Source organism: Culex pipiens, chromosome 1, assembly GCF_016801865.2.
Source record: "Culex pipiens pallens isolate TS chromosome 1, TS_CPP_V2, whole genome shotgun sequence".
Lineage (NCBI taxonomy): Eukaryota > Metazoa > Arthropoda > Insecta > Diptera > Culicidae > Culex > Culex pipiens.
The window spans coordinates 3,894,450-3,908,898 of NC_068937.1; the positions used below are offsets into that span (position 1 = coordinate 3,894,450).

General features: G+C 38.8%; 2 protein-coding genes across 2 annotated transcripts in view; one reads left to right on the top strand and one right to left on the bottom strand.

Moving 5' to 3' along the window:
- LOC120432310 (uncharacterized) overlaps positions 1-14,449 on the top strand; it is a 72,083-nt gene that overhangs the window by 13,707 nt on the left and 43,927 nt on the right. The window lies entirely within an intron of this gene.
- LOC120432241 (glutamate receptor-interacting protein 2) overlaps positions 2,750-14,449 on the bottom strand; it is a 38,383-nt gene continuing 26,683 nt past the window's right edge. Inside the window, exons 7-9 of the mRNA XM_039597415.2 lie at positions 5,611-6,418; positions 4,565-5,552; positions 2,750-3,434 (exon numbers count right to left, since the gene is read on the bottom strand). Of these exons, the coding sequence (XP_039453349.1) occupies positions 3,327-3,434; positions 4,565-5,552; positions 5,611-6,418 (1,904 nt within the window). The 3' untranslated portion in view covers positions 2,750-3,326. The remainder of the gene's footprint in view (positions 3,435-4,564; positions 5,553-5,610; positions 6,419-14,449) is intronic.

Here is a 14,449-nt window from a genome sequence, read left to right on the forward strand (position 1 = left end):
TATAGGTACTGCCTTTGCATTGAAACAATTTCTTCTTTTTGAACTTTGGTACCAAGTAGCCGCAAGTGAGCGAGCAGCAACAAAAAAGTGTATTAGTTTATTATTAGCTTTCATTTCCAGGGGCAAACCGAACACACCTCCAAATGACGTCAATCGTCCTCATCGCTTTGCGGGCTGGAGAGGAGAATCGGGTTGATAATCGCGATGTGTGGAATTGTTATTGGTCTTTGCACTGAAGAAGAGAGTTCAAATTAACCTTGAACTCTTTAAGGCGGTATTAGAATACGAGAAGCTAAACAAAAAATTCTAAAATCGACAAAATTGAGAAAAATGACAAAAATGACAAAAATGACAGTGTCAAAATTGTCAAAAATGACAAAGTGTCAAAATTGTCAAAAATGACAAAGTTTCAAAATTGTCAAAATTGTCAAAATTGTCAAAATTGTCAAAATTGTCAAAATTGTCAAAATTGTCAAAATTGTCAAAATTGTCAAAATTGTCAAAATTGTCAAAATTGTCAAAATTGTCAAAATTGTCAAAATTGTCAAAATTGTCAAAATTGTCAAAATTGTCAAAATTGTCAAAATTGTCAAAATTGTCAAAATTGTCAAAATTGTCAAAATTGTCAAAATTGTCAAAATTGTCAAAATTGTCAAAATTGTCAAAATTGTCAAAATTGACAAAATTGTCAAAATTGTCAAGATTGTCAAAATTGTCAAAATTGACAAAATTGTCAAAATTGTCAAGATTGTCAAAATTGTCAAAATTGACAAAATTGACAAAATTGACAAAATTGACAAAATTGACAAAATTGACAAAATTGACAAAATTGACAAAATTGACAAAATTGACAAAATTGACAAAAATGACAAAAATGACAAAGTGTCAAAATTGTCAAAAATGACAAAGTGTCAAAATTGTCAAAATTGTCAAAATTTTTAAAATTGTCAAAATTGTCAAAATTGTCAAAATTGTCAAAATTGTCAAAATTGTCAAAATTGTCAAAATTGTCAAAATTGTCAAAATTGTCAAAATTGTCAAAATTGTCAAAATTGTCAAAATTGTCAAAATTGTCAAAATTGTCAAAATTGTCAAAATTGTCAAAATTGTCAAAATTGTCAAAATTGTCAAAATTGTCAAAATTGTCAAAATTGTCAAAATTGTCAAAATTGTCAAAATTGTCAAAATTGTCAAAATTGTCAAAATTGTCAAAATTGTCAAAATTGTCAAAATTGTCAAAATTGTCAAAATTGTCAAAATTGTCAAAATTGTCAAAATTGTCAAAATTGTCAAAATTGTCAAAATTGTCAAGATTGTCAAAATTGTCAAAATTGACAAAATTGTCAAAATTGTCAAAATTGTCAAAATTGTCAAAATTGTCAAAATTGTCAAAATTGTCAAAATTGTCAAAATTGACAAAATTGTCAAAATTGTCAAAATTGTCAAAATTGTCAAAATTGACAAAATTGTCAAAATTGTCAAAATTGTCAAAATTGTCAAAATTGACAAAATTGACAAAATTGACAAAATTGACAAAATTGACAAAATTGACAAAATTGTCAAAATTGACAAAATTGACAAAATTGACAAAATTGACAAAAATGACAAAAATGACAAAGTGTCAAAATTGTCAAAAATGACAAAGTGTCAAAATTGTCAAAATTGTCAAAATTTTTAAAATTGTCAAAATTGTCAAAATTGTCAAAATTGTCAAAATTGTCAAAATTGTCAAAATTGTCAAAATTGTCAAAATTGTCAAAATTGTCAAAATTGTCAAAATTGTCAAAATTGTCAAAATTGTCAAAATTGTCAAAATTGTCAAAATTGTCAAAATTGTCAAAATTGTCAAAATTGTCAAAATTGTCAAAATTGTCAAAATTGTCAAAATTGTCAAAATTGTCAAAATTGACAAAATTGTCAAAATTGTCAAGATTGTCAAAATTGTCAAAATTGACAAAATTGTCAAAATTGTCAAGATTGTCAAAATTGTCAAAATTGACAAAATTGACAAAATTGACAAAATTGACAAAATTGACAAAATTGACAAAATTGTCAAAATTGACAAAATTGACAAAATTGACAAAATTGACAAAAATGACAAAAATGACAAAGTGTCAAAATTGTCAAAAATGACAAAGTGTCAAAATTGTCAAAATTGTCAAAATTTTTAAAATTGTCAAAATTGTCAAAATTGTCAAAATTGTCAAAATTGTCAAAATTGTCAAAATTGTCAAAATTGTCAAAATTGTCAAAATTGTCAAAATTGTCAAAATTGTCAAAATTGTCAAAATTGTCAAAATTGTCAAAATTGTCAAAATTGTCAAAATTGTCAAAATTGTCAAAATTGTCAAAATTGTCAAAATTGTCAAAATTGTCAAAATTGTCAAAATTGTCAAAATTGTCAAAATTGTCAAAATTGTCAAAATTGTCAAAATTGTCAAAATTGTCAAAATTGTCAAAATTGTCAAAATTGTCAAAATTGTCAAAATTGTCAAAATTGTCAAAATTGTCAAAATTGTCAAAATTGACAAAATTGACAAAATTGACAAAATTGACAAAATTGACAAAATTGACAAAATTGACAAAATTGACAAAATTGACAAAATTGACAAAATTGACAAAACTGACAAAATCGACAAAATCGACAAAATTGTGTCAAAATTATCTAATTGTCAAAAATTTCAAAAATTTCAAAAGTTGCAAAATACAAAATTGCAAAAATAATCAGGGTGAAAAATTAATAAGTCAGTTTAGTTTTTTTGCTTAACTCTTATATATTTGTGTGTATTTTCTAAACTGTAAATGGCAATCCTTATTTGCTACAATATGGCGTGACAAAACGTGGATTCGAAATTCTTTGGTTTGCTTTTCTCGGAAGGAAACTTTGGCTAACTTTATTCTTCTGCTTCTTCTTATTGTCCTAGCAGTTTTCAGTAATGTATTTGGTGTATAGAGAGTATAATAGTAATAATATTGTAAAAGTTTGGTATAAGATGTGTGATTTCGCTTTTTCGCTTTCTTTGGCGTTAACATGAATAAGAGTGAGAGATAGTCTAAACTTTAACGATACGATATGAGTAATAAATACGCGCGCGGAGAGTTGTGTGATTCAAAATGTGGTAAAAGTGTGGAAAATTTCAAATTTAGAAAAGGTTAGAAAGTGGTTACAACGACAAAAGGCAATAGGGCGAGCTCGTCAGCTTGGCTTCGATTGGTTTTCTTTCCGTTTCGGTCGGATTTGGACGATCTTCCGCTGGAAATGGCACTTTTAACTTGGTGTGTCTGGTCCCCCCGAGAGTGTAGTAGTACTCCGGCCGGGGCGAGGATCATTTCGACAGGGGCCGCTGGATGACGAGGTCAATCTTGTCGCCGGCTGCCGCAATCAGCGGAACCGTGAGGCAGCAATCAAAGTCCTGGGTCTTGATACCGTTGACCTGGAATAAAGGAGAAAAGGAAAGGAGAAATGGTAATTTTTATCATTTTTATCATTTTTATTAATTTCTGTAACTTCTGTCTTTTTTTTTGTCTTTTTTGTCTTTTTTTGTCTTTTTTGTCTTTTTTGTCTCTTTTGTCTTTTTTGTCTTTTTTGTCTTTTTTGTCTTTTTTGTCTTTTTTGTCTTTTTTTTGTCTTTTTTGTCTTTTTTGTCTTGTTTGTCTTTTTTGTCTTTTTTGTCTTTTTTGTCTTTTTTGTCTTTTTTGTCTTTTTTGTCTTTTTTGTCTTTTTTGTCTTTTTTGTCTTTTTTGTCTTTTTTGTCTTTTGTCAATCACGGAGAAAAGTTGAGTCGGGTTTAGCCCAAGGCCAACTGCGCAAAAGATTGAGTCGGGTTTAGCCCAAGGCCAATCACGGAGAAAAGTTGAGTCGGGTTTAGCCCAAGGCCAACTGCGCAATAGATTGAGTCGAGTTTCAGCTCAAGGTCAATCACGGAGAAAAGTTGAGTCGGGTTTAGCCCAAGGCCAACTGCGCAAAAGATTGAGTCGGGCTTAGCCCAAGGCCAATCACGGAGAAAATTTGAAACGGGTTTAGCCCAAGGCCAACATCGCTAAAAAGTTCATAATAAGGAAAATATTTTGACAATTTTGACAATTTTGACAATTTTGTCAATTTTGTCAATTTGGTCAATTATGTCAATTTTGTCAATTTTGTCAATTTTGTCAATTTTGTCAATTTTGTCAATTTTGTCAATTTTGTCAATTTTGTCAATTTTGTCAATTTTGTCAATTTTGTCAATTTTGTCAATTTTGTCAATTTTGTCAATTTTGTCAATTTTGTCAATTTTGTCAATATTGTCAATTTTGTCAATTTTGTCAATTTTGTCAATTTTGTCAATTTTGTCAATTTTGTCAATTTTGTCAATTTTGTCAATTTTGTCAATTTTGACAATTTTGTCAATTTTGACAATTTTGACAATTTTGACAATTTTGACAATTTTGACAATTTTGACAATTTTGACAATTTTGACAATTTTGACAATTTTGACAATTTTGACAATTTTGACAATTTTGACAATTTTGACAAGTTTTACAATTTTATTTTTTTTCAATTTTGATTTTTTGTCCAACCCACCTGCACGATCCGATCGAACGGCCTCAGCATCCCGACCATGTCCGCCGGTCCCCCCGTCCGGATCCGGTTGATGTACACGCCCCGCTCGTACAGCCCGTCCGACACCGAGAAGCCGTAGTCGTCGTACACGCGATCCTTGAACAGCGTCACGTGCAACGTCCGGCACGGCGCCCCCGGCGAACTCTGGCCGCTCTGGTTCGAGTTGGTCGAGTGGGCGTCCGTGATGGACGGACTTCGGGGTCGGTTCCGCTGCACCTTGGCGTACACGGCTTGCGGCTGGGGTTGTTCGCTGCCGGGTCGCGCTGAAGAGGAGATGCACTCCGTTCGGGAGATTTGCAGGTCGACGACGTTCTCGAACTTGTGCAGGAGCTTGGTGGCCGTGGTGAGTGGGACTCCGCAGATGTTTTCGCCGTTGATGGCGAGGAGGCAGTCGCCGACTTTTAGTTGGCCGTTGGTGTGGGCGATGCCGCCCTCGGTGAGCGCGCTGATCTTGATGGGTTTCTGCAGGTCGTCGCTTCCGGCGAGGGTGATTCCGAGGGGGCCGCCGTTCGGTTCGAGGCGGACGTTGAAGATGATTTGCTGGATTTGGGGTTGGTCGGGGTTGGTTGGATCTTGTGAGACTCCTCCTCCGCCGGCTACGCCGCCGGAGTTTCCGCTGGGAAGGCCGACGTAGTTGGTGCTGTTGATGTTCATCGATGCCATCTTGTAGTGGACGATGTCGTCGAAGCGGTCCTCGCCGAGGTCGCCGGTGGCATCTCCGGAGAGCAGTTGTGCCGGTGGATGGGGAAGGTTCTCGGTGCTGGAGGAAGTTTGATGGTGCATGGCTTTGAGCGTTCCGGTGCTCTGGGTCATGGGGTTTGGACCGGGCAGGATGTCGTACGCATTTGGGCGATTCCAAACGGGTCGTCGCAGGTTCTGCTGCATGTGATCCTCGATCTGGAAGTAATCCACGTTGTTGTTGGACTTCAGCGACGGTGATTCGTTGTATCTGGAAGAAGAGTTGGCTCTTAATATCTGAGTCTTCTAGAAATCGAAGAACATCTCACCTGTTGCCGTAGATGTAGGCGTTGTCCTCAGTACTCCCATAGAGCATGTTCGTCTTCTGCTGTGCGTCAAACAAAAAGTCCGGCAACGAGTTCCGCTTCACGGTCAACGTTATGAACTCGTTCTTGCTCTCCTTCAACAGCAGATCCAGATTGTAGTGCTGCACCGGATGATTGTCCACCGCCAACAAAACGTCCCCGGCCCTCAACGACCCCGTCCGATGTGCGGCACTGCCCGGCTTAACCTCCGAGATCACAAACGACCCATGGTTATTCCCATTAACCGTAATCCCCAGCCCACACCGGTTCTGCCGAACCAGCTTGATGTTGAACACCCCGCTCGACGGAATCACGCTGTCCGCCATGTCAAACTCCAGCTCCAACTCCACCCAATTCGTCGCCTGCGGCTGATTGTGATAATGGTTCGCGGCCGTTTTCACCCCAAAATCCCCCAACAACTGCCGGATCGTGTTCGCGTCCAAGTTGTACATCTTATTGACGCCCAAAATCCGGTCCCCCTTCTGCAGACACCCGGACCGCTCCGCCACCGAATCCGGCACCACCTGCGCGATAATGAACCCCCGCCCGCAGGGCGTCTTCGGCCCCAAACAGATCCCGGAACCCTGCGAGCAGTCCAGAACCAGCTGGATCGTTTCCGCTTTGCAGAGACCCACGTTTGGATGCAAGCCACCATTTTCGGCAGGTTGCGGAAGCGAACTCTTTCGCACCAGGCGACGGTTCTTGGCCGCGGACAGGTTCTTCCGCGAGTCGACCGTGTTGAAGCCGTACTTAGGTGAGGAGCAGGAGATTCCTGAAAAAAAAAGAAGAAGCGGAAAAGAAGTCATAAAGCTTGACGAATCATCGACTTGTCGCTCAACGGGAAGATGGGCCCTTTCATCTCTGTCTTGGGACGGGGAGATCGTTCGTCAGTTTTGTAAGGTGTAGGGTGAGGATTCTTAAAATAGACAACGTCTCGTGTCACGGCTTTATGAGCTGAGCACTCTTGGCGTGGTTGCCGTGAAGAATTACCTTGGCTGCGGAAAACGCACACCGGTGTAAAAGAGGGAAGATCTGAGGTTTTAATTAAAGGTTTGTTTAGGTGTTTTGATTTCTCAATTTTCAAAACTCATATCGGTATAGCAAATCTTGATCAGAAAGAATTTGGTCTTATTCCCTTTTTCGAATTTAATTCAGATTATTCGTAATACGGTCCAGACTCGATTTTATGAAGTTTTCGACAAAATAACACTTCACAACCCTTGTCGTTATTTAGTTCGCTAAGTTCAAAAATAGGTATGACTCCAAGTGAATCCAAGATGGCGGTCAATATGGTGGTGGTAAAAATTTATTTAATATTGAAAATATCAATTTGGTAATGCAGCAAGCAATCATTTAAACAAATTAGACTAATTTGAACCAAAATATATTACCAAACAAATATTTCAATTATCAGCCTTTCAATACCAAATATGAGCTAAGAGACATTAGCCCAATCATATTGCTCATAACTTAACAGTTTATTTATTTCAGTGTAGTTGGATGGATAGTAAATCAGCTCACCTAAATAAACAAACTAATTAAATTGAAATGTTTTTAAAAGCAATTGTATGGGAAATTGGACGAGCTTTTTGTTAAAAAAAATTCCAGACTGAAACATCCAGTCTCTCATAAAGAAATATCCAAAAATCACAAAAAAATATTTCGAGATTTAGTTGTATCTTTAAGGTCCAAAGGATTGGTCTTGAGACAATAGTAAATATGGAGACTTTTATGTAAAATTGAGTGGAGAGTCGATTCCCGCACTATTTTATTTTTTTGAAAATTTTAATAAATGATTTTCGATTTTTTTTAAAAGCGTCCTGCTTTTTTTGCAACGACAAAAAATCCCACAATTTTCTTTTTTTTGAATTTGGTGAAAAATTAGTTTTTCTCAGTGTCATCTAACTAGCTCTCATTTTTCAACTTACGATATCTGAGAATTAATGTCGTCCCGCCCGTGTGGATCAATCGGACCGCGCACTGGACTCACAATCCAGAGGTCGCCGGTTCGAATCCCGCGGCGGGCGCTCCAAAATTCTTTGTGTAAATATGGGTATTCGGCGCCGTCGCTCCGTGCCATACTTTCATACACTTAGGAGCCCAGGGCGGCGAAGTCCTTGTAGATAAAAGGAAGACACTAGTGGTTGGTACTAGCAATGGTGGCCGACAGCTATAATGTCAACTTCGTTTTCGTTTATATCTGAGAATTTATTGTTATTGGTAGTTGTAGGAAATTTTCACAGCTTTTCAAAAATATGTTTTTTTTTCCTTTGTGAAGTATTTTTGAATTGACAAAAACCTAAATATTTCACCTTTATATGCTTATAAATTCAAAATGGTGGAAGAATGAGCACCGCTCAAGCAGCAACCCGAACGAGACAAGGTGCTCTTTCTCGTTCTCTTGTTTTCGTCTCTCTCTCTCTTCTTGTGTTTGCTGCGTGGTGACAGAAGTCATTTGAACGTGATCTTTGCATAGATGATCGGAATCTCGATAGAATGTCAAGCGCATTTAAATGCATTTTAGCCTAGGTCAGTTGTTTTGCAATGATTAGGCTGGTACAAATAATTTTAAAAGTTTTTGTCCCCCCCCCCTTCAAAATTGGCCCGAAAAATCAGGGGGCAAAAAAAATATTTTTACTATAAACTTCAAAATTGTTAGCACATCAGTGCAGCCAACGACAAAGAGTCCCTAAGACGATTTATATCAGTGTTGATTTTTGACAGTACACACATTACACACATTACACACACTAATGTACATAGCCTAATAAAATCATTCGAAAGTAGTTTTCTCCGACGACGGACGTGTTTCTTTATTTCGTCCGACTGCGCATATACCTCCAACAGGTTATGGGCCTGTGCTAGATAGAGATCGGGGAACAAAAAGAAATTTTAACGCCATTTTAAAATTTCACCGCGTGTCGCGAATTCGCAAGAGCAAGTTTGATCGCGAAAGTTCGAATCTTTTTTCGTTTGAAATGGAGTCTAATCGATTTGGTCTTCAAAAGTTGAACAATGACAATTTTTCCAGTTGGAAGTTCAAGGTTGAACTTCTTCTCGTTCGAGAGGACATGTGGGGATGTGTCGATCCCGGTACGAAGCCGAATGCGGTGGACGAGGCCAGCTGGAAAGCATTGGATGCGAAGTGCCGGGCTACCATCGGCCTATTGCTCGAGGACAACCAGCTCGGGTTGATTCGAGGAGCCGCTACTTCGAAGGACACGTGGGCGGCGCTGAAAGATCATCACCATAAAGCGACTCTAACCTCAAAAGTGTCGCTGCTGAAGCAGATCTGTGAAAAGCGGTTCGCGGATGGTGAGAACATGGCGGAGCACCTTTTCGTGATGGAGGAATTGTTCGAGAGGCTCACAAACGCGGGTCAGCCACTGGTGGAAAATCTCCAGGTCGCGATGATCTTGAGAAGCCTGCCGAGGAGTTTTGACACGCTGACTACGGCTCTGGAGAGCCGTACTGATGCCGATCTTACTATGGAACTTGTGAAAAGGAAGTTGCTGGACGAAGCTACTAAGCAGACGGGACTTGCCGGAAACGATTCGGCGCTGAGGGTCGGTGCTCTCGGTGGCAGTAGCAACATGAAGCCGTTGGTCTGTTATCGGTGCAAAATGGAGGGCCACAAGCAGTTCGAGTGTCCGCAGCGCGGTAGCCACGCGGACGGCGAAACAATGGCGTGGAGAACAAAGGAAGACGCCATTTCGTTCGCTTTTGTTGCCGATGACTGCAAGAACGCTGACGTCACCAAGCCGTGGGTCGTGGACTCGGGCGCTACAAAGCACACAGTTGCAGATCGAAGCTTTTTTAGCGAACTGAGAAGTAGTGATGTGAAGAGCGTTCAACTGGCCGACGGAAAATTTGTGAAAGTGGAAGGCCAAGGGTGTGGCACGATTGTTTGCTGTGACGAAAATGGACTAACAACCGAAATGAACATAAGTGTCGCGCTCTACACCCCTGGTCTTGCCATGAATTTGTTGTCAGTGTCGGCGTTAGTGCAGAAGAACGCCAAGGTTGTTTTTGATGCTGTTGGCTGCCGGATTCTACGAGGAAGAGCGACGGTCGCGACAGCAGTTCTGAAGCGGGGGTTGTACCAACTGAAGCAACGAGAAGAGACCGTGTTCGCGGCATGCGGGCGTTTTTACTCGCGGGATGCTGCCAAGAAGAAAGTGGCCGTTGCTCGGGACGTGCGTTTTGTCGAATGTGCGTCAGCTGAGGTCGGCCATCATGAAGGTGATGCGGAGCCAGTCGAGGTAACCAGCCAGGAGGAGGTAGTGGTTTTCAATTCGGTACTGCACAATCAAGTACCGAGACCTGATGAACCAGCGCTGGAACAGGACAGAGCACCGGAAGCAGAGCCCGAGTGTTCAAAAGATGGCGACGGACCAGCTGAGCATGACGCGGAAGAAGAGGACGCATCCTTCCGTTCCGCACAGTTCGATGAAGGTCGATTCGGTGATCTCGTCGACGTGACCGTTACGCAGCCACAATCGCACCAAGCAGCAGTGATGAAGGAGGAGGTTTTGCCGGAAGAAACCCAGAGTTGGACACCCGGTGGTAAGTGGAAGTACGATTGCGACGATGCGAAGCTCTTGAAGGGACCGCCGGATTCTGGTGTTGTGAAACAAAAGGAGGAGGCCGTAAAACCGACGAACATGTTGTGCCGTTCGTTGGTGCCCGGTTTGTTGTACATCACGGTCGATACCCGGCCGGACTTCTGCATCGGGACAGCGTTACTGTACAAGAACGAGTTGAACCCCATCGATCACGACAGGATGAAGGCTAAACGCACAAACAGGAACTTCCGTCTGAACCTCGGTGACGGAGATGGAGTACTCAAGCGCTATCTCGAGGCGAGCTGGATCAGTAGCGAAGGTGAACATAAAACGAACACTAAGAAGAGCAGCAAAATTGGCGATGAAATAGTGAGCTGGACTGAAACCGAGAAAAGCTGTGTTGCCGTTTCATCACCCGTGGAGTTCTTCGCTGGATTTCAAGTACTGCTGTTGCCGAAGGAACTTCCCGACAATCGTGCATCTGCTATCCTGGGAAGCTGGAGCGGCATCGTGGTTTTCGCGATGTGATGAAGACTTTCTTTGCGTTGAGGAGGAGTGTTAGCACATCAGTGCAGCCAACGACAAAGAGTCCCTAAGACGATTTATATCAGTGTTGATTTTTGACAGTACACACATTACACACATTACACACACTAATGTACATAGCCTAATAAAATCATTCGAAAGTAGTTTTCTCCGACGACGGACGTGTTTCTTTATTTCGTCCGACTGCGCATATACCTCCAACAAAAATTTCAATGAAAATTCAAGTGCAACCAGCTGAAATCAAATTCAAATATATTCTCCTGCGTTTAAAAGCATTTTTAGCATGTTTGGGTTTATTAAAAAATCTTAAGATTTTTTGAAAATTTTCGATGCAAAATCTTTTTCTTTCGATACAATTTTTGTTTTTGTCAGATCTTAGATTTTTTGAAAACTAATGATTGCAAAACAACTGAACTAGTGTAAAATGCATTTTAAAACGCTTTTTTCATTTAAATGTGAAGACTATGGCTTGTTATTTGAATTTTTATATTTTTTTATTTTTTGCCCCCCCTTGACCTCGGCCAGGGCCGAGGGACAAAAACTTTTTTTAATATTTGCACCGGCCTTAATTAGTTTTTCAGATGAACAAAATAATTAAGTCATATTTTACGTTGTTGCTAATTTCAATAATTTATTCTATTTATTCTGAAGCATAGATGGATTTCAGTGTTTTCGAACAAACAACAAATTCAACAGTTCGAGGAATAAAATAATGAATCCATGCGCCACTTACTTAATCCTAGAACCAAAAATAGCCAAACCCAAGTCATCATCCTTCATGTCAAAGATCTTCCTCGCCACAGACTAAACAAATTATAGAGTCCAAGTGGACCGCGTAGCGGCGCGAACCCTGAATGAAATTCGCTCATGTGTGATTCATCAACGGTGTACGGGACGTGGTCCTATTTCCCTTCCCCCCCAGGTTCCCCTATACTTCCTTCCTGTTTCTGTTTCACGTTTTTTCCCTCCGTGCTCCTTCTTGTCTTGAGATCGTATTTATTACTTACGTCGCGAAATATGACTTAAATCACGGTTGGCTAAGCATTTTCTATATTTCAACCTCCTCCTCGCTCATCTTCGTCTTCTTTCTCTAAATTTGCCTCCAGATCTAATTCAAAACACATTTCGACGAAGAGAAGACGACGATGCTGATGCTGCTGGAAGGCAGCAGCAAGGCAATTCGTCATGTGTGACACATTTCGTCGGTCCTGTCACGATTGTCACGATCGTCGTTTTTTTCTACTTTCTAGATTTGTGACGCACATTTCGTCATTTTGGAAAGCCAAGGTGATGCAGAGTAAGGTAGAAATAATTTTTAAAATTTTCTCAACCAATTTCTAACCTATTTCAACCCTCTTGGCTTCGTTTCAATCAGCGCAATTTTTTCAGTGCTCATTTTCTCAAAACTAAAAAGCGCTTGAAACATGATCCACTTAAAAAAAACTCCTAGGACTGGAAGAGCCAGGGGTAAGACGACGACGACGACGACGACGATCAGTGAAATTAGGGGAGACATATCCAGCACGCGTCCAAATTAATTAGTTCTAAAATACGTCATCCGGCCGGGCTGGGCTTGTTGCTTGTTGGAGTAGAAGTGCACTGCAATGCGAGGAGGTCGTTTTGAGATTTTTTTCGCAATTAATTAGTTGCATAATGTCGAAAAATTGTATTTTTCATCGATTTCGTCCTCGAAAATAGTCGTTAAATTGCATAATATGGTGTTTCAGTCTGGTAAACTTTTTTTTAAATTGCCAAAACACAGATTTGACACAAACTATTTCGATTACAAAAGGTAATGCAGGGTTTAATGTGTCCAAATTATTTTAGTACACAGTTTCGTCAATTTTCGTGATTGCGATCCACTTTTTTGACACGAAAACTGTCGAACCCGAAATCAAAACAAGATTTTTTGAGAATATTAGGTATGGCGGAGTTTTTAGTTGTCAAAATATTGAAAATATGACCATTTTTTGTGGAATTTCAGAATTTTTTTTCCTGTGGTTTTTTTTTTTAATTATAATGCAACTCTTTTTTATACACTTTTGCATACTAAACAACCCTACAGAGTAGACATCCACTAAAGTTTTCCTGGAAAATGGTAAAATTCCTATTTTCGTTCTAATTATTTTCAACAGCTAAAAACCCCGCCATACCTTATATCATCAAAAGACGTTGAATTTGACCTCTGTTTTGACAGCATTTGTGTCGAAAAAAATGGTCGTAATCTGGGATGGGATAAACAAAGAGAAAAAAACCTATTGTCAAACTAAACCACTTTCAACATGGCCGCTTCTGTCAACCTTAACCAGTCCTTTCTTATGAGGAGAAAATGAGAAGTATTGTAATTTGAGTTGAAAAAAAAATAAAACAATTTTAAATCAATTTCACAAATAATTGTAAATAGCATTGACCGATTCTTAGCGAAGCTACACCAAAATGTCACTTTTTTCAATTTTCAATGTGATTTTTTATATGAAAAAAATCATTTTAATTATGATCTAATAATTGCAATGTGCTTTAAATGCGTTTTCTTATCTGAAATGCCAAAAATATTGACCAAATAAGGTCTGCAAGTCATTGAATGGGAGAGGAGTTTTTTCATAAATCTGCTCCTTTCGTTGTCCCGTCACGAAAAGAAATGGCTGGCAAAAACTCAAATCTCAACCAAATCTTTCAGTTCAAGGAGCAAAAGATTCGTTTTTCAATTTGTGATAATGTGTAGAAGAGCAAACGTTTTAAAAAATCAATCCGGCAAAACTGTGTCGATTTTTTTTGTGTGCCTTTTAAAATTCCAGTTTTACGATGTCTTCCCGTCACGCTACATTTTCATTTCAGGAGAAGCACAGGTATAATATTGTTCATTATGCATGTCATTTCTATGTTGGAAAATCAATTATCTTTTCAAATATGTAATAACATTGGGGAGTTTCTTCTTTAATTGTGCCACTACAGCCAAAACGTTGAAAAAAACTTGGGAATTTTTTGAAAAGGAGCCGAAGAATCGGTCATTAATAGATTGATTAAAATATTTTCAATTAAAAGGCATTTATTTCTATCGTACACCGAATGTCGACTTATTAACATTTTCATTTTAAAAAACAATAGATTTCATGAACTGACGATTCTTTTATCCATTTAAAACTATTGTTATTTTTTTTTTTCGCGTTACATAGAAATTTCATCTAGATTGAACAGTATTAAACCTGTGCGTCCCGTTAAATCAAAATGTTGCGTGAAGAAACAACATCGTAGAACTGGATTTAAAAAGATTTATTAAGTTTTTGTGCATAACGGGACAACGACAGGAGCAGATTTATAGATAAAAAAAACTTCCCCTCCCATTTAATGACTTGCAGGCTTTTTAGAATTTGTTTTAGATTGAAGTAAGAAAACGCATTTAAATCATATTGCATTTTTCAAATCCAAATTAAAATTAAATATCTTTAATATAAAAAAACACATTAAAAATTGAAGAAGTGAACATTTTTTGTCTCGTCGTGATCGTATCGTATCATTTACCTCGAGCGTGACCTCGATTCATCTTTGATTTACCAACCATTTCTAGTGATTTGTATCCGGCAGCTCCTTATAAACGGATCCACCGTAAAACGATGGAACATAAACTCAGGATTCTCCACTCACGTCTAACCGCAAATTTTAACAGCCAAATTTAAAAAAAAAATCTGCGAGGA